The 21,328-nt window shown below is 37.8% G+C and overlaps 1 protein-coding gene across 5 annotated transcripts; it reads right to left on the reverse strand.

The window, feature by feature from the left end:
• Positions 1 to 3,129: 3,129 nt before the first annotated feature.
• Positions 3,130 to 21,017, reverse strand: brsk1a (BR serine/threonine kinase 1a). 5 transcript variants are annotated; one of them, XM_079850703.1, is made up of 20 exons: positions 19,993 to 21,017; positions 19,815 to 19,909; positions 19,104 to 19,189; positions 18,854 to 18,994; positions 17,182 to 17,298; positions 15,091 to 15,124; positions 14,922 to 14,990; positions 14,601 to 14,747; positions 12,927 to 12,958; positions 12,534 to 12,698; positions 12,352 to 12,449; positions 10,448 to 10,462; positions 10,183 to 10,333; positions 10,038 to 10,098; positions 7,478 to 7,757; positions 6,511 to 6,559; positions 5,821 to 5,944; positions 5,199 to 5,406; positions 3,915 to 4,004; positions 3,130 to 3,839 (listed from the first exon to the last, which is right to left on the reverse strand). In XM_079850703.1, exons 1-20 carry the CDS (start codon positions 20,075 to 20,077, stop codon positions 3,658 to 3,660), a joined length of 2,229 nt encoding a protein of 742 aa, XP_079706829.1. In that variant the 5' UTR covers positions 20,078 to 21,017; the 3' UTR covers positions 3,130 to 3,657. The 5 variants fall into 5 exon arrangements, with proteins under 5 accessions (XP_079706829.1, XP_079706826.1, XP_079706830.1 ...); XM_079850700.1 differs by having other exon boundaries at positions 7,478 to 8,051; XM_079850704.1 differs by lacking the exon at positions 10,448 to 10,462.
• Positions 21,018 to 21,328: the final 311 nt, after the last annotated feature.

Raw genomic sequence — 21,328 nt, forward strand, 5'->3', positions numbered from 1 at the left:
AATGGTTTTAGTCGATTTCCATTGTAAGCAGATGAGATGAGTAACAACACAAAGATGTGGCTATGTTGGTTATTTTTATTGATGCCTATCAAACTGATTACGTAGACCATCCTGTATCCATTATAATTCCCTCTCTCCCACACACACACACACGCACACACACATATGCACAATGCATTCCAACTGTACATCCACACACACACATTTACTTTCAAAGCAGATATACAAAGAACAACGTGGTCTGACATGCAGAGCACTCGCCCATATAACCATATGGTTAACCTGTGTGCATTGTGAACAAACACTGTGCACAACCTTCCAGATGCAACACTATAACTCATTCACTCATAGTCAATGAGATGTCAACATATATGCACTGATATACTGTAAAATTCTGTTGAGGGGTTGGAAAGACATTGCACGCATACACACATAACCACAGAAATTGAAGAGTTAACGAAACCTGGCCAGATTTAACATGTTCCTAAGTCGTTTTGTCTTGTTGTTATTCCTGTAAAAGCTGGGGCCCCTAAAATCGTCACCACCTTTCGCCCCACTAGCGACGGCCCATATATGTATATTATAAATATACATTTAAATAATATTATAAACTATAGGTATATCATAAATATGATAAGATGGTACATATGTCACATGATATAATGAGCAGTTTAGTTCCAACTGATGTCCATATAATAAATAAATAAAAGTAAAAAATGGAAAAGATTAGTGAACTGACACACAGACAGACACACGAAACTCTGCGGAATCACATTTACAGGATTCATGACAGTTGTTGAGCAGAAAAGCCATTTATACAGAGAGAGTTTCATAGAGGTCCCTCTTTCAGATATATTATGCTGGATCAGTTGCATAACCGCTGCACGGAAGCACGATGACAAAGCAGTGCTGTACAAAGAGATCAATTTGATGTTTTATACTGTTTCATAATCATAATTAGAGACAAATTGATGTGAATGTACATATTTCGTGAGGTGGTGCGAGCAAGGTCCGTGGCCTAGACAATGGCTTATTTTGTTTCGAATACCATTCATTATTCATTTTCCTCTTGGTACAGCATATCTTCCACATCAGATAATGTCCAGAGGAAGTCTTTCTTTTGCTGTCATTACGGTAATACTGTGCAAAGGAGATTCAAATTCAGGTCCTTTCTGCGATTCTGTTTTCTTCTTAAAGCAGAAGTGTGAATTTTAGAGGGAAATTGAAAATTATTTTGCATGAAAAAACAAATGTGGTTTTTTTTTTGGGGGGGGGGGGGGGGGGATCCGGAAATCTGTTTGAAAATATTTTTGCATTTCCGTTCGGTGATGATAGTGACACAGAAATTACACCTTTTTTTTTTTTTACACAGTATTTTTTTTCATTTTTACAAACAATAATTTATAGTTTTAAATTCAAAATGTGTATGTTTGCTTTTTTGTTTTTCTTCACAAAGTGACCTTTGCCATACACTCTTAAAAATAAAGGGTCTTAATCAGCATCTATGGTTCCATAAAGAACCTTCAACATCCAAACCTTTCCATTGCACAAAAGGTTCTTTACAGTGGAAAATATTTCTTCACATCATTAAAATGTTCTTTACACTGAGAAAAAAAAATGGTTCTTTTAAAGTGCCCCTATAATGCTATTTTAAAAGTTCCTAATTTTGTTTAGGAGGTCTTCTACAATATGTGTACATGCATCCAATGTCAGAAAACACTTTTTCTCATAATATACATTGCACATCACCTCATTTCTGAAAGAGTCTGAAAATGGTTAGTTTGAAGATTCAGTCTCTCTAAACCCCTCCTTTCCGAGAGATGCTCTGCTCTGATTGGTCAGACGGCCCAGTCTGTTGTGATTGGTCGACAGCTTACAGCGTGTCAGAAACGAAACGGCCATTACCATATCTGAATTTCAGCTCCAGATCTTCCTGAGCGCTTGATACACAGTGATACGAATAGTAATGATGGTGTCGGTTTTTCCGCATCAATTATAGCGCGAGTCCTTATCCTTTTGTAGTACATGCAAAGTGGATTCGCCGCACTGAAAACAGGAACTTCTCGACATGTCGACAACATGAACTAAACTCTTCCAGTCTCAGCAACGACAGGGTTTGAGAGCGGGTCAAAGTAGATGTTCTTCGAGGGCAGCCAATGAAGATCGTAGGCTGGCATTATGCAAATTTGTTATATTGTTGTAACAGAAAGTGAGACTGGAATTACTGACGACTCGTTTCAGCAGTTCAGAATCGATTTTTTTAAGGATAGAATAAGAATTAGAATGACTTTATTCTAGATTAATTTGATTTGTCATGCACAGCTGTATTACACACTGCATTAAAGATCATATTTGAAAAAGCATTATGGGGCACTTTAAAAACGGTTCATCCAAAGGTTCTTTAGGAAACCAAAAATGTCTTTTGGAATCGTAATTATATTCTCCCAAAATATGTATTTTTAATACCCCAAACATTCCAACACAGATATGTACACCTAATGGCCACTCTTTTTCAATCCCCAGAGTAATATACAAAGAAATGATTTTCGATAAATCAAAATTCATAAGTAAGATAGTCAACGACATTCACTTGGTTGGCTTCAACCAAAAGTCTTGCAGCAACAGAGAATTGGGATGAAAATCCTTTTTCGTATTTTGGAGAGATTCCCGTTCCCTTTGGCATTTAAAAGGGAAACGTTACATCTGAACTCTTGTTGGAGACAACAGTCATGGGAATCGCATTTTTGAGCTGACAAAAAGGGTGAATGGAGGCCAGATTTCGATGTGTAAACGCACGCAGAATTGCTTTACAATCACATTCAGTCATTAGGGGTGACGCTTGCTGTGAGGGGTGATGTTATTTAGCATGCAGCATTTCTGTAGAGAGTGAAAATGAAGTCTATAGATAATGATCGAAGGGCTGGTGAGCAACGGTACTATTTACGGTCATAAAATCATCATGAGTCTGTCCGCTCATAGAGGTAATCATGTTTTAAAAGATTCAGCGTGTGCAGCTTTGTTAAACTGAATCTTTTGTAGCTTATTGATTTTTATTGCATATGACTGAGCAGACTCTTGGTGCTGATAGCTTTTGGATCTGGATCACTAAATATTTCTTTTTTTTTTGTTAAAAACATGATTTGGAGGATAAAAATTCAGACTAATTGGACTAAGATCTCTGTTGCTATAATTACTCGATTGCTGAAACAGATAGCAGGACTGTAAGGAACAGATGGTGTGCTACCCACAACCGGAACCTTTCACGAATGTCATTAGAAACTCTTAAGACTCAAGTTTTGCACATTACATCCAAATCACATGAGAGAAAATACAGCAGAAATCAAAGCATTGTCCAGGATGACCAATTAAATCATTTTCAGAGGTGTTCCTCGGATCTCAGAAGTTTATGTTGTGTTATTGTTCAGTGGAGATAGATGATTCTTTGCTTCATTGCATCCCGTGTTCTTGCACAAAGAGGCCGTTTACTGTTTGTGTATCAGTATTTGGTTTCATTAGGCTTCCAAAAAGCTCCTTTAAAAACAATTTTACCATCATGCTGTTCTGAAGTGAGAAGGGGAAAAGGAAAGTTTGAGTAGTTTTGTCTCATATCATGGCTAATATCTTGATGGGTTGCCGATTATTCACAATATTTCTCGTTTAGGGCTGTGATTGTGTTCCACTGGAGGAAAGTAGGCGGGTTCTTTCTTTTCCCGAACCCCTGCGCTGGAGTAAAACCCCGCTCTCGCCGCGCTCCACCCATTCACACCGATCGCCTCCGCCCTCGGACCGCCGGGAGTTTTGTCTGGTTGGTGTTCTAGGAGGGCGACCGTTCTTCTCATCTGGCACAAGGCAAAAAGAGGCTACGGAGGAGTGGAAACAGGCTGGAATAATTCATGATATGTGTTCGTTCTTACCTGAAAGAGTTTGCGTCATGGACTGATCGTGAGCACCGAGCAGCTGGGCTTGAATCGTTTCAACAACTCTTCGAAATCTGCGACTTGGACCTACAAATATGAATTCACACACATCATATAACGTCAGTGGTGTGTAGTGGACCCCTTAATGGGTTTGAGTGTTGTTAAGTCTAAAAGAAATGAATGGAAATAATGAAAACGATTTCCATGTTAAAGGCACCTTTTTTTTTTACACTTGTAACACTTCTTTATATTATAATTTATATAATCATACTTATTCAAATCAAAGTCTCATGAACATTCATTTTTTTTGGAAAATATGTAAAATACTGCTTACTATAAAAAACGTAATGCATTGAAATAGACCAAATTGAATGATTTCCATATTAAAGGCTAATGGAAAATCGTTTTAACTTACCATTGCTATAACATGTATTTCAATCATGACAACTTTTGAAAGATTTTTAGCATGGTAATGGATATGACAATGTTAATATATTTGGTCTTGGTTGAATAGATGTGCTTAGGCTGCTGCTGATATTTGTAGGTTATTGCTGCTGTGAGCATGACATGTTGCACATCTATACAGGTGGAGCTGGGGAAGGTGGAGGGTATCAGAGGAACTGTGAAAGCGCGCTGCAAACCGCTATAGTTTAAATGTTGAAGAAGAACCAATCAGCTTGAGTTTCAACCAGTGTTTCATGACACAACTTATAATAGTTTAGATAATCATACTATTTATTAAAATCAAAGTCTCACAAACATTTTTAAATATTTAAATGAATAAATATATAAATGAATTAAAACAAATATTTTAAAATATATTCATTGCTCACTAAACAAATACAAATTATTTTAATGGAAACGATATGCTTGCTAATGGATTTCCATTCCCATAACATTGATACAATGATTTATATAATCATACTTTTTGTTAAAATCAAAGCCTTATTTTATTTATTTTTTAGGATATAAAATATTGCTTAAGAATACTGCTACAATGATATACACTGTAAAAAAAAATCAATCAATTAAAATAAAATTTAACAGTAACTAGCATATTAATATTTGCTTTTTTTTTTTTTACTGGCTGCAAAACAGATGCAACCTCCTTCAGAAACTTTATCTGCTGGTGTCGCTGCTGGACGTTGTAAAATTGAGTGATTTAAACATTATTTGATCTCATGTTTTGTTTCTGTACTACAAATGAAGTGCTCTGATACTTTACTGGCAGTGAGCAAATAAATCATTACAATTAATCATTTATAAAAAAGCAGTTCTTACCTGATATGAGGCTAAAAGTTACACTATATATTCCAAAATCCTTCTGTCCATCCCTCTCTCTCTCCCGCTCCTGCTCTCTTTCCCCCTCAGAGAAGGAGATGTCTACCTGGAATTTGACAGGCTTCTGGAAGACAGACGGACCTCCAGAAGTCTTGTATTCTGCTCGGAAACTCGTCTGAGAGATTACGCTGTGACTGAGGGAGGGAATCTGAAGACAAAAGCAAGAGAGAAAGAAAAGAACTGATGCGTTTAGGTGTGTACATCATCACTGTTTATCAATCAATCAGCTTATTATAATGATTTCTGAAGGATCATGTGACACTGAAGACTGGGGTAACGATGCTGAAAATTCAGCTTTACATCACAGGAATAAATTAAATTTTTAAATATATTACAATAGAAAGGAGTTAATTCAGAATAATTCAGTTTTATTGTATTATTGATCAAATAAATGCAGCCTTGATGAGCATAAGAGAGATTAAAAAAACAAAAAAAACCACCAATCTTTTGAACAGTAGTGTGTATGTGATTAATTTAGATTAAACTGATTCATGTCATGTAATACATTTTATTAAAATGTTTAATCCATCGACAAAAAGCTGCACAAATCAGGTAGACTCACAGAGAGGAAGGCATGGACGATATCAGCTTTAATGGAACTAAGAGGTTTGTCTCTGATGACCACAAAAATCTGCTCTTCTTTCTCCAAACTGATGAAATTCCCAAACCAGGACCTTTTAGCCAGCCTGCCGGAACACAAACACAGACAGACTGACACATGGAAAAGCTGTAAAACTCATCAAAATAATTCAGCACACTGAAGAATTATAAACTATAGATTACTATTGTCAATATATTTCTCTCAATAGCACACACAAGTCACCGTGACGTCTATTCAAAATGTGAGTGTTGACATCTGGAACATTTCATGTTTAGAATCTGGAGGATGTCACTAAAATATTCCCTGTCGAATGTTAGATTGTTAGACATTGAGCTTTTGCAATTTTTCTTATTTAGAATGTGTGGGAATTGAATTTTTTAAAGATGCTCAACAGCTTTAATGAAACTGTTTCTTTTTCATATGCTACCTAAAGGAACAGTAGCAAAAACAGTTAATAGCTCAATTATTCCTGTTTTTGGAGGACAAAAACCTTTTCCTAACATTATACGTGGACCTCAGGGAATAAATTAATGTAACATAAAATGTACAATATACAGTAAACCCTTTAAAACAGAATGCAGCTCTATCCAGATGATTCTTTGACAGACTTCTTGGCATCATACATGTGCTGGGATGGGAAATGTTTCTTACTCTGGGCTGGATTCTGGGGTTAAACTGGACATGTCCTCTGTGGTTGGCACTATTGGAAAGGTAAGAGTAAGAATGAAACATAGAATAAGACTGAATACAACCTGACATTAACTAAATTAGATTATTTGACAGTTTTATATTTCAGGGGTTTTCAAACTGAGATCCAGGCACCACCAGAGGGATGCAAGCAATCACTGATATACTATTATATTACAGTTTTTGTTAATATTTTGAATTAGATTTCATTTTTATATTTACTTTTTTTCACTTTAATTGTTTTTGTCATTTTTATTAGTATTATTAATGTTAATTTTATTTATTTAATTTTAGTAATTAAACTTAAAGTAAAATAAAATAAGAAATGTTGAAAAATAATAAATAAAAATAAAATAAATTAACCTTTTTCTTAGTGCTCTCAAATCGATTAATCATGATTAATTGCATCTAACATTAAATTTTTTTAAAAATATATATGTGTGTGTGTGTATACTTTGCATATATTATATATCTACAAACGTTTATGTTTTGCGATTAATCGCAAAAAAAAATGTTTACATTTAATTGTTATCGCAGTTAATGTTTATTTGATTTAAAGTAATGAAAAGTATGTTAGTTAATGATATTAACCCTGGCTGCAAGGGAGTCTGCAGAAAAGTTTGGGTAAGTAAGTAAATAAATAAAAATATTATTTAACTTTTACTGTTTCATTCTGGTATCCAAGGTCAGAAATAATGAGATTAATCAATTATCTTATTATTTATTTTATTATTAACTTAATTTTTCTTCAAGTTTATACATCTAAAAAAGATAGTGTCAAGTTAATAAAAGGTAAATATATTCAAGATATAATACTTTTTATTTATCACCAGAAATGAGTCTTTAAGGGTCCATGGCACCAAAAAGTTTGAAAACCCCAACTTTACTTGATTAAATACTTCAAAACGTAAAGCTAGCCGCCTGCACCCACCCTGCAGCTTGCGCCGGTGGAACCGCGGCGACCCCAACAGGTTGTTCTTCAGTGAGTTGAGGCGTGTCCTCCAGTGGGCGGAGCTACTGGCCGCCATGCCACCGCCTCCCCCTGGACTAGAGGGTGGGGTCAAGGAGAGTGAGCCCACGCCCACATTTCCTCCCTCGGCTCGGGAGGAAGAAGAGGAAGAGGAGGAGGAGGGTGGGGTAGCGGTGGGGGGGTGGGGGTGATGCACGGGGGTACCCAGGGGGGTTGGCAGGGGAGAGCCCTGAGGGGTGACCTGAGACATGGGATACAAGCTTTTAGTCACCGACTTCAGCACCGCAGATGGAGAAGGAAAGAAGAGGAAACGGGGAATGGGTGACAAGAGGGGAGAAGGGGAGGGAGAGCGGGAAGTGGAGGCGGGAAGGGGGAGGGACTTCATGGACTGGAGTTGGGGGCGTTCAGGTGCATTTTTAGATGGAAGCGTCTGCGTTTTGGGTTCATGCGATCGATTGGGACGAGTGATGGTGCTGCCGCTTCCAGCTTTGGTGGCGGCAACTACCTCTGGCTCGCTGAAGGTAAAGACAGGGCTCTGATGGGATGAGGAGGAGAAGATTCGGGTGGAGGAGTGAAGGCCGTGGCAGATGGAGAGAGAAACAGGAGTGAAAATGAGCAATGGCAGGTGATACGGATTAGTGCACAGTGATGGTGTATGGGGACGTGTGTGTGTGTGTGTGTGTGTGTGTGTGTGTGTGTCTAAGACTGACTGATGTGCATGTTCATATTAACTCGGTTCAGAAAATGTGAATGATAAAATGGCTAAATATTCAACTTGTGTCATAAAGATATAAGAAGCCCTTTTGGAAAAATGACAAACAAAATACTAACTCAAGGCATAGTTCATCCAAAAATGTAAAAAAGTGAATGTATAAATCTAAACTTTAAAATAAAGTCCCATTAGTAGTCTAACAACGAGCAACACTTTTTATTAATCTTTGTTAACATTAGTTAATAAGAATACAACTGTTCATTGTTAAAGGGATATTTCACCGCTGGAAAGATGAATGTGTATTTATATTGGGTCATTTATGTAACAGAAATGTGAAATTATTTTAGAAGTTGGTGCCTTCTAGACTGAGAAAAGCCAGAAAATGTATTTTTGGCTCATGTGGATGAAAGACAACAACTCCCAGAATGCACTTGCTTTGCTGCCCGAGGACACTCCCAAGCCACGCCTACCGGTTACAGAGGGCAGTATCGGGAGAAATGATACAGCTAGGCTACTAGTCGACTGGAAACTGAAAAAACGGTGTTTTATTGTGATATCCCCCTATGGGCGGGTTGAAGACATGCGGGACGAGCTCCTCCTACTGGCTGGAGTCTCTCGCCTCTGGACACAAAAGCCTCTGATGACACTAAATGACCGTTTTTGCGTCATCTGAGGTTTTTTCCAGACACACAATACAGAAATTTCTCGTCTCAGGGGGACATGAGGGGGGGAAGCACGGTCATTCCAAAATACTACCGGGTTTCTACTGATACAAAGCTTAATGCTAATCGTAAAGTATCCCTTTAATGTTAGCTCAGATCCATTAAATAATATTAATAGATAGCTATTTTGATTGTAATGCATTAGTAAATGTTGAAAGTAACATTAACTAAGATTTATATATGCTTTAGAAGTATTTTTCATTGTTAGTTCACGTTAACTAATGTAGTTAACTAATGTACACTAGTGTACTAATGTACACTAGTCATATAGACTACTTTGTCTATTTTTTTATTATTATTTCGAACAGCTGATATTATTTCTAACTTCGATACAATACCTTGAAAAATATCAATATTCAATACCATTTTCAAAGAAAAATGCCATTCATTTACATTTGACCACAGATAAAGTATTTTCTTATAAACTGAAACTGGCTGTTTGAGAGTGGGATGATATGATAAAAACAATAATATATTATTATTATTATTAAACATATTACTATTGTAATACAACTGCACTGTAAAATAAAATAAAAAATATTTCATAAAAAGTACCTTAATTATTTTTTATACTTGATATCTTCACTTGCAAGTGTTGAACACTCAGGCTTTTATTTTGGCAAAAAAAACTTTAGGGAAGCCTTTTACATTTTTGTGGCAATCTCATTACAAATCTAGTGAAATGCTGCAATCTGCGATTGAGAAAAAGCATAACCGGCACATGTTGCATTCCCAAATGCATGTAGAGTTTTCTGCATTTATTGTGAATCAAGTCGCTTAAAAAACACTTTATCGTAATCTGCTAGCATGTAAGAATACAGTGCTGTGCTTTGCTCTTAAACACACAGCGCAACAAACTACATACTTATACTAGAAGGGAGAGTGTCTGCAGAAAATGAGTATCGAAACCATTGCAAATATTTCAGTATCAATATGTATCGGGAAAATTATATTTTTGTCAACACCGCTGCTGAGTAACTCTGTTTGTATTCATAATAACAATATAAGGGTGACTAAATTATGATAGAATTGTCATGTTTGGTGAACAATCCCTTTAATAGAAAAAGGTCGGCAAACAGGCACTTACCCTGGGACTACTCAGAGGACTAGAAGAAAGGCCAGTTGATGCTCCACTAACAGATCGAGATCTGTGGTCAAGAGTCAATAGAGCTAAATCAATATTTACAAAGTTCCATATGTGCATTAAAGCGTGTATATGAGTGTGTGTGTACCTCTGGCTGTGCGTGGAGGTGTCCAGTGCTCTGCGTGGGGGTGTTGGAGAGCCCTGCTCCGTCACACTCAGCACCTCCAGACTCTTCCGTTCGGGCCGGCAGCGGCCGTGACGGGTTAGCATGGGTGAGTCTACGCGCTTCCGCGGAGGGTCTGTATAGAAAGACAAAACGGTCGCAGTTTGCCTGTAGCTCAAACAGCAGAGTATGGCGCTAGCAACGCCAAGGCTGTGCTTTCGATTACCAGGAAAACTGATAAAATGTATACCATGAATGCAATGCACTGTAATTTCCGGAAAAGGCGCACCGGATCCAATTGCATTGTTGAAAGCAAAAAAAAAAAACATAAGTCACATTTTATCATTACATTCAGAAATATTGTAAAATACTTGTAAATGAAACGAAACGTTTACAAACATTATAAACACTGTAAACGTTTTTCGTTCCACTCACTCCACAAAAAAATCCTTCAAATGTAACAGTATACAGAACAAGAATGAAAAATGTACATATTAAATAAAGATAAATTGAGCTCTTTAACTTTTTATGTTTGGCTGACTGCATTTTAGTTTGATGATGTATAGGACTGATGAATACACTTTGCGTTCTTGATGTTAATTGCATTATTTAAAGCGCCCCTCTTATGCTTTTTCGAATATTAGCTTTCATGCAGTGTGTAATGTAGCTGTTTGTGAATGTAAAATGTCAGTAAAGTTTTAAAGATAAAAGTGACGCAGTTAAAAATAAAGTTATTGGGCCCTATCATACACCCGGTGTGTGTCATACACCTATCATGCAGCGCCAAGCGTGACTTAAGTGTTTTTTGCTAGTTTCAGCCTGACGCAGTTATCATTTTCACGTCCTGCGCCACGTTGTTTAAATAGCAAATGCATTTGCGCCTATTTATGTGCACATGGGCTGCTGGTCTGAAAACGAGGTGTGTTCAGGCGCATTGTTGGCGCGTTGCTAGTTTGAGGCAACTGAAATAGACTGCGCCATTGACCAACAAAAGCCTGGTCTAAAGTCAATGGCGCAGTATATGTTTTTAATTTAAAGAGCGCGTTAGTAATGTGCGCCTAGACGGGTCCACAACACTCTGCTTATTACACACACAGGGCAGGAAGCAACACACAAACATGCCAAATATTAAAAATAAAAGGATTACAACGTAAAAGATTAATATTGTGTACATAAAGATATGGTGGAATCCGGCTTGTCCCGTAGAAGGTCTGCTCGCACGCTTTAACCTCGCGCACGAGCAGATCCGTTTGCTCTCTGGAGACGCGTTCAGTTTTTCCGTTTGCAAATTCCGTCATGTAAATAGCTAATTCACCATGGCGCGAGCGCAACTGACTTTTAAAGGGAATGGGAGATGAGACTCTGGTTGGTTTATTTCACGTTACGCCGAAAACACACCCATTATTCATTAAGAGAATAGGGACAACCCTTTTAGACCATGTGCTGCGCGCGCCGACCATTTTTCCGTCGTTAAACTAGCAAAAGTGGATTCCGACTTGCGCTGTGTGCTTTAGACCGTGTGCTTAGATCGTTAAAATAGGGCCCTCTGTCTCTTAAAGGAAAGAATAGATTCTGAACTGCTGAAACGAGTCTTAAGTAACTCCACTCTTACTTCCTGTTACAAACCTACGTGACAAAGTAAAAAAATCCAGCCTATGGTCTTCATTGGCTGTCCGTGAACAACGTCTACTTTGACCCTCAAACACTGTAGTTGTAGCTGGTTTGGTTTGTGATATCTACATGTCGAGAAGACGCTGATGCTCTTTGAGAAATAAGGTGATGTGGAATGTATATTGTGAGAAAATTAAAGTTTTTGGTTTTTTTTTTACCTTTGATGCATGTAAACCCCATGTAGGAGACCTCCAAAACTAAATTAGGAACCTTTAAAGTAGCATAATAGGGGCACCTTAAGTCGCTTCGGAAAATAAGTCGCAGCAAATTTCAGATGTATTCCGGAAAATACAGTAATTTGCTTTGGATAAAAGCATCAGCCAAATGTATAAATGTAAATGGTCACATGATTTCACTTGAGTACCTGTAACTTGATGCTGACCATTAGTTAAACTGTCATAAATATATGATTCTATAAACTGCACTTTATTTAACCCTTCGTTTAACTGTGTAAATGAACAATCCAGGGGAAAAGACACAAACCGATTTCATTTCTTGGAGGAAGATCCTCATCCTCATAGCTGGGATAGCGCTCTTTACGGTCTAACAGGAGATAATAGATCATCTTCTCTTGGTTATCTCTGAGGAATGGAGCGAGATAAATAATAAAAATGTTAAACATTAAGTAGTATTCTGGTGAAAATGTGCATGGTACTTGCACTCACTCTTCACACTGCAGGTCTTGGGCCAGTTTAACCCGGTCCCTGAAACAGCCCAGAGAATACATGCTGTCCAGCACATCCGGGTCCAGCTCTGTCAGAGACATGATCCGGCCCATACACACACGCCTCGGGGGCGGCTGCTCCGGACACGGCTCATTGCGTCCAGCTCTTGATCACACACACACAAACAAACACACAGACCAACGTGAGCTGCCTGCACAAATCATCTGCGATTTTGCCAGTTGTGAAAGACACAGGCTGAAATCATTTTAATAGAAATAGAGATCTTTTCATAAAATACAGCCATAAACACACAAATAATATGCTTTCGCTACATCTAACCTACAGTGATGGTAAGAATATAAATAATCAATAATATAAATAATCAATACTTACTGATACCAGGCATGTGTCTGGATGGCCTCTAGCTGCAGGGGGAGGACAACAGATGGTGTAAATAGTGTAATCTGCTGACAGGCAGATGGCGCTATAACTCGAGTAGTGTTGTAGTGAAGACCACTTAAACCGAGACCAAGTCAAGACCAAGACCAGTGTGTGTTGATACCAAAACAACAAAGCTCATCTTTGCACTGCAGAGGTGTCTAAACTGGTACAATTACAACTGCATAAATAATTGGATTGAACATTTGTATAAAATAAATATCACATTTGCAATTTTGCTCATATTTGTGAAAACAGCTATCTTGCTAATAATATTTATTGCTTAATATTATTAAATGTTATATATAAAAAGCAAGATCTCATACGAGTACTTTTTCACAATCATATCTTGAATTTTCTGGGCATTTGTATTAATTTTGGTGACACAATCCCCCATTCATTTCTGACCTGGCACAACAGTAACAATAAAAAATCAAATTAGAAATAAGTTATTGATTGCATTTGAAGAAGCAAGTTTTACATCCAATCACATTAATGATGTTTACAAATAAATCAGGCAATGCACCGGCAATTTAGTAATATCCTCGCAGTTGTTGTCTTGATCGGTCTTGAGATAAAATCCCCAGTCCTCTTATGCCAGACTGTTTCGATTTCGCCAATCCTATAAAATCATTGTACGACATGGATCTAATAAATTTGGTTACGACATGTACGTAGACTGTACGATGATGACACTTATTAAATCGTAGGCTACGACGCAAGTTAGCATAGAAGAATAAAACGTCATCGGCATGTGCCAGTGGTAAACAAATAGAGAAAGATGAATCGCAATTGTGTTTTTTATGTGCGCTGAAAAAAAAGGAGGAAGTGAAAGAGGAGAATATAGACACAGTCATGGCTAGGGAAAAGCAAATGGAGCTTGAGGTAAGTAGAGTGCCATGTCGCGTTGATCAATACGCCATTTCATGGTGCACTTTTATTGGCTAGTCAGTAGATGTAGGTCGTAGCAGCAAACACACCGTGAGATGATCATGATACATGTTTGGCTATCTTTGGCCGCAAGACAGTGACAACGACCGTCTCTCTCACTGTACGATGTAGGAGCAACAACCACAGAAATCGCCACGATTGGTCATCATCGTACAATGTGTACCGGGCATTAGTCTGAGACAGAGACAAAACTGAGTACAGTACAAATAGGTAAAGACTCGAGACCGAGACAAGACCAGGACCTTCTTGAGTCTTGAGTACTACAACACTACATGATGTTTTATTAACAAAGTTCGGGAGGAGCACGTTCAGATAATTGAACCTATTTAAACACCTCTGTGGAGCACATTCAGATAATCAAAGCTAATTAAACACGAGGGAAGCACATTCAGTTAATCAACCCAATCAACGAGTTAAGAGGTACAGCAGACTTACCTCCGTTTGTTGACAGTTAAACAGCATCCCTCCACCACCCTATCTCCTCACTTCTAGTCCTAACTACTCTTACAACAACCAGGGGGAGTACTCTGGCTTCGGACAAAAAAAATTGAGCTCGGAGCCCTCCCCCCGGACAGCACGCCAAATATGCATAATCTTTACTCTGTTTCATTTGATGTAACTGTGAACTCGTGAAATTGAAGTAAACAGCCAAGTGTAACAGCAAGTATGCTTATTCACCGTGAATCTTTTTTCAGGGTCGACCTCTATCATGCCCCGCAGCAGAGCCTGGCAGTCGGGGGGGATGAAATGGGGCATGTGGAACACTCCACTCTTCACCTTCTCCAACAGCTGCCGCAGGTTATCGTGGTCGAAGGGCAGAGCGCCCTGTGGACGGCAGACAGGAACACCCACATATATAAACACAGATGGTAGTGACATGCAAGGAGTGTTGCATTTATTTGCTTAACAACCTTTGAGCTAAAAATGAGTAATAGGTGATAAGTGAGGAAAATGCCCTCTGAGAAGCTCTCCTTAAAACTGAAGCAATTTCCTCCTCACCACTAGCAGAGCGAAGAGAATGACTCCACAGCTCCATACATCAGCCCGTCGACCATCATATTTCTCACCCTGCAGTAGAAGCCAAAGAGGGTAGTAAGGTCAATGGTACACCTTCAGACAGAATGATGCTTTAAATCATCTATGTTACTTTTTGGATCTATGGACCTACCCTGATAACTTCTGGACATGCATAATGAGGAGATCTGCAAATAGTTTGGGAAAACAGAGTATGGAAGGGTGTGAGAAGGTATAGATTTTTAAAAATATTTTCATTTACAAAAAAAAAAATCTGCAGCATTTATTTATGGAATTGAAATATAGTTAAGGAGTAAGGAATAGGAATGGTGACTTGATAAAATGCTGCTGCTTCTTCTTCTGAGTCCAAGGACCAGATTTAATAAACAAGCAAAATTATTCCAAAAATAGGAATGGAAAATTCTGCACGTGATCTACTGATGATGTGCAAATTGAAGAACATAGACATAGCCGAATCATTTTCATAATGACCAACGCAATCTACGAAGAGCAGCGCAAATTAGCATCCGGTGGTTTTTGGGTGGTAAATAATGGGGCAAATACCAGTAAATTGACAAGCACAAACCTTAGTAAATCACAGTGCATGATTCATTTAAATACTCTACTCCCATAAGTTTTGTGTCTGAAAGGGAAACTCCTACAAATGCATATGCAATAAGGTCAGCCGTAAAAATAACCCTGTTCATGCCTTGTCAGCGCTAATATTTCACTGCGTGTCTTTAGTAAATCCTGACAGTAGTTCTTTAATGACAAATCAGGGTTTGCGCTGACGCACGCTGTTAGTAAATCTGGCCCAAAATTTCTAAAATGAATGCAGCCTTGATCCAGGGTTGCCAAGTTCACGGTTTTCACAGGTTGATCAACCCCCCCCCCCCCCCCCCCTTCATTCATGCATAAATTGTATTTGACTGAAATGCTTGTATTGGATTATATTCAACCAATGTTAAAACTGTAATAAGTGTTAAGTTTTGTTAAGGAGGGCCTCTGGTAGGGAGACTTTTTGAGCTGTGTTTATGATCACTAAGTATAACAATGGAAACATTTTGAGTTTTGATTTGTGATATAGTCTATCGCAACCCTGCCTTTCAAGCTACGACCGTCAAACTCTGCACAGACTTTCAGGCTGTTCTGACTTAGTGTGATCAAACATGCTAGAAACACGCAAGCAATGTATTAAATCTACTAATTTAACACAACAGGCTAATCCAAGCAACAGGCTAGCAAGGTGTTAAAAATGTTAGCAACATGCTAAAAATGCTAGCAACATGCTAAAATATAGTAGCATCATGTTATTTATGAGCTAAACCATGCTAGCAACATGCTACAAAAATGCTATCTACATGTTAAAGCATGAACACATTATTTCAGCAGATTCTAAAAACCAGCTAAAACATACTAGAAACATGCTAACAACTTCTAGAAACACGTTAAAGATGCCAGCAACATGCTAAATTATGGTAGCCAAATGTGCTTAAACATGTTAATAATAACTAGTAGCATGCTATGTTAATGCTTTACATATTAGAAACCATGCTATCAATGCCTAGCTAGCTAACTGGTTGTTTTTCTTACAGTATCTATTTAAACATCAAACTTTTACAAATATTTACAACTTTTAAACAAGCCTTTGTCAAGCTAACTTCAAAGTTTGTCCTGAAGAAATCTAACCTACTTCTCTAGGTGCTAGATTGGGCTATATAAAATTACTTTATATTAGCCTATTGAACAAATTCATTTACCAAGTTATATCCTACTGCAAAAAAATGCCTAAGCTAAGTGAACAAGTCTTTTTACAGTAACACTATTCAACACTTGGATATTTAAAGGTGCATTCAGTAGTTCTTTGGCAATCATTATAATGTTTTTCGTGTACTTTTAAGTACCGCTATCACATTGTGTTAGACGATGTACTGCCATCTTTCGATGTGGATCAACATGATCATATTTTGTCTTTTTGTAGTATATTTTGATATACATGTGAGTTTTAGAGGGTGGTTTTACTGCACTTTTAAAATTTTAAATGTATGACTGTCATTGCATTAGTAAACAAAACATTAAACCAAATGGCATTTGCTAACAATTATTTTGATTGTGTACTTTAACAAAGCTGGCAAGCTCCATGCGATTTTCACAGAAATATCCATGTCATAAACCATATACTATTGCAATGTGCAATAAAGCAAGCAATAGTATTACAAACCACACGCACATACAAAATACTCACCCACAGCTTGTCTCTAGCAGACTGTCTCCCACCTGTAGTGAGGCCATGCCAAAGTCTGCAATCCTGATATTGTTCCTCTCATCCAGCAGAAGGTTTTCTGGCTTTAGGTCTCTATGACTACAAGAGCACAGAGGACAAGCGGCTCTGAACACGTCACACACCAACAACCCCCCACAGAAAAAATACTTTGAAATAAATACAGCTCAGGGTACAAAATATTCAGAAACATTAATATTTCACTCATCCTTGTCTTTATAGAGGCACACACCTGTATCTGCTCAACTTCGAGACTAGAGCTACAACCACCACATATGGAAATGAGTGACTAAAAACTCCTCACTTAATGCTCATGTTGAAAACAAACCATTGTCGATATATAATACATTATCAAACCACTCCACTATTTGAATGAGATTACATTTTTTATATGTGCCCTTTATACACTTTATAGTGCCCCAATTATGCTATTTTAAAGGTTCCTAATGTTGTTTTGGAGTATCCTACAATAGGTTTACATGCATCCAATGTCAGAAAACACTCTGTCTCATATTATATATTGCACATCACCTCATTTCTCAAAGAGTCTGAAAACGATTCGTTCAAAGATTCAGTCTCTCTAAACCCCTCTTTCCGAGAGCCTACTCTGCTCTGATTGGTCAGACGGCCCAGTCTGTCGTAATTGGTCGACAGCTTACAGCGTGTCAGAAATGAAACGCCATTATCATGTCTGAATTTCAGCTCTGGAGGCTTCCTCAGCACTTGATACACAGTGATACGAATAGTAATGATGGTGTCGGTTTTTCCACATAGATTATAGCACGAGTCCTTATCCTTTTGAAATGCATGCAAAGCGGATTCGCCGCATTGAAAACTGGAACTTCTCGACATGTCGACAACATGAACCAAATTCTTCCAGTCTCAGCAACGACAGTGTTTGAGGGTCAGTGTTTGAAGATCATAGGCTGGCATTATGCAAATTTGTTACATTGTTACGTAGGTTTGTAACAGGAAGTGAGACTGGAATTACTGACGACTCGTTCCGGCATTTGAGAATCGATTCTTTCTTTTCGGAGACAATAGCTTTATTTGTCATGCACTTTGATCTTTAAAACGTTGCAGACATTTTACATTCACAAACAGCTACACTGCATGAAAGGTATATTCGAAAGAGCATAATGGGGCACTTTCATTTTAGTTAATTTGCATTTAGCATTATAATAACCTAAAAGTATATTTATTTTATTAAATATTGAAGGAGCAGCATAATTTATGACAAAGGAAATGAAAAAGAAGGTTTTGGTTCAAAACAGCTTGGGGCAAAAGGCCATATGCAAATACTTTTGTCACCATATTCAAATACAATTGAAAACCTATTCAAAATAACCACCAGTAAATGGTGTATTTTCCTGTATTATTTTTGCTTTTAATACAGCATGATTTTGGAAATACAATGTGAGTAAACAAACAAATCTCATTTGTGATGCAGTCAATGTGGGACCATTTTGCACATACCTTCAACAAAACGGAAAAATATGTTCATGATTTTCATGAGCTAACAAAATATTAAGAGAAAAACAAATGAAATGGCTTCACCCCAGGGCACTGTTGTATTTATTTATCATTCTTATTTATATTATTTGTGTATGTGTGAGTATGCACATTTGTGTCTTACCATATGGAGTGACTATGACAGAAATCCAAAGCAGATATGATTTGTCTGAAGAACTTTCGTGCCTCTTTAGGCGTCAGTCTGCCCTTCTTCACCAAATAGTCAAACAGCTCTCCACCAGAAACATGCTCCAATACCAAATACCTGCATGAATGTGGAGGAAATGTTTTAAGAAGGTACAAATGACAAGCAGAAAGAACACAAGCTTCTGAGTGAAGCCTATAAGAATTAATGTGAAAGGGTTCTAACTCACAGGTATTTGTTATTCTCATAAACATCATGGAGTTTCAACACGTGTGGATGTTCGATCAGTTTTAATATAGCAATTTCTCTCTCCACCTGGTTGAATGAAGAAAAAAAAAAAAAAAAACTTTATAAATAGCAAATTCTGAAGCACAATAAAGTAGCTTTTCATTAGCAAGAACATACCAAGAAGTACCAGGGTGTTCCTGTGTTTTGAAACATGTTCCATGGTAATACTATGTTTTTTGGCCTTGGAAAGGCATGTTAATACCATAGTACATGACGTACATGCATAATTATAATTAACCAAAACTAAAACCATAAAAAAAAACGTTTTTACTTGAAATGTAACTTGAAATAAAATCATCATTAACTGAAATAACTAACATTTTTAAACATATTTTAAACCAGCTAATAAAATGGCAAAAACAACTAAAACTTGAACTAAAATAAAAATTAATTCGCCAAATGTAAAAATGAAAAACTAATTCTAATTATTAATAAAAACTATAATAGTATCTTAATGATACTAAAATAACACTGGAATATGATAAACATGCAGTATACCATAGTATCTGATACCATCACTGCACCATGGTAAAACATAATACTTTTAACAGGTAGAATATTATCATTTAAATTGAAATGAATTATTATTAGTGACATGTGTGACACTACGAAAACTACAGCAATAAAAAGTGCAGTATTACTGTTTCCTTACCTTCATCAACACAGATTCTGAGAGCTTTTCTCGGTTGACTATTTTGATGGCTACTTTTTGACTAGTGATGCAGTGAATCCCAAGCTTCACCAGACCTATTGACATTCACCAGACAATTCATCAGCGATGACTGCTTTAAAAACAATAGAAATTACAGATGAAAACGACGTCTCCTTACCTGTCTGGCCCTTCCCGAGAGTCTTTTCGAGTCGATACGGCCCCACATACTGAGCTGTCTGGGTCACTGACAGTTCCTTAGACATAGTGGCGGCCTGGCTCCTGTTAAACTTGCTACTGCATGCAATATTATCACAGCGTACTGTTTCTGAGCTGAGTTTTTCTACAATAGTCTTGCAGGGGTCTGCAACAACCCGGAAACATATCCATGCTGAGCTTGGGATTCCCTAAAATCTGTCTCGGCAACAGTCACACGGGCCTGGTAATTATTCTGAAATCTTTCAGGCTTGTACTGTGAGTCATGTATGTAACAGAGTGGAAAGATACAGATGGCAATGTAAAGATAGAGTTAGGTCCATAAAAGCAGCCTAATTCATAGCTTTGCCAATCAAAGTCACCCTTCTCAGACTTTTAATTCACAGCGCATGCCATGACAGAGAGCCAGGTGCCGTATTGATGAGCTGCTGTTAGGAGACTTATGATCAGTGTTTCTAGATGTATCTACCAGCTGGCCATCACCTCATAACAAACACCATTTACAAAGTCCTCCTTACCAGTGTATACTGTACATACAATATAAGTGGACTCAAGCCTTCAGGACACTTATGCTAGGCCTGAATCACAGGTAAAGGAACCAGAATCTTACCATTTACTGTTAGACAAACAGGTAAATATAATCCCGATTCAAATCTAGCAACATATCCCAAAACTCAAGTCCGATCGTGTGTCACTGTAAGGAGATCCAGGTTGCGCTGCTTGCTCTCGCATCACTGTAGCGGATCTACCCGATCTGTTTCATCTGTGCTGCTGATGTTGAGCTCAGACCGCAGCATCCTCATCCTCATCCTTCTCTTCTCCGCCGGTCCCGCGCACGCTCGCGCCCGCTGGCCACTTTTGGGGAAGGGATTTGATGTTTTTGATGCAAATGTATACGTTGCGCACTGATCGCTGATATCTTGTGTGTCTTGACGGTATTTGCGTTGTAAAGCGTTATTTTCTCCGTTCTGGTTCCTCGCATCAGCATCCGGGTCCCACACCCTCCTCCTCCTCATCATCATCAACCCTCCCTCTCAACACACTCACCCCACTGCACCTCTCGCTACAGATCTGGACATTACAGAAAAAAATGTACCACAGCGGTACAGTCATGGTATCAAATACTCTTTTAAAGTAAAATGTTCTTTGGATTTTTAAAATAGCCTATTCTAAAAAAATAAAATAAAAAAAATGATTTTGAAGAAGTTAACAGGCGTTGGGGAACCAAAATGGCATCACTGCGAAAATCCGCTCTTGGAACCTTTATTCTTTATTTTTAAGAGTGTAGGCTTCAATGATAG

This window comes from Squalius cephalus, assembly GCF_949319135.1.
Source record: "Squalius cephalus genome assembly, chromosome: 19".
NCBI lineage: Eukaryota > Metazoa > Chordata > Actinopteri > Cypriniformes > Leuciscidae > Squalius > Squalius cephalus.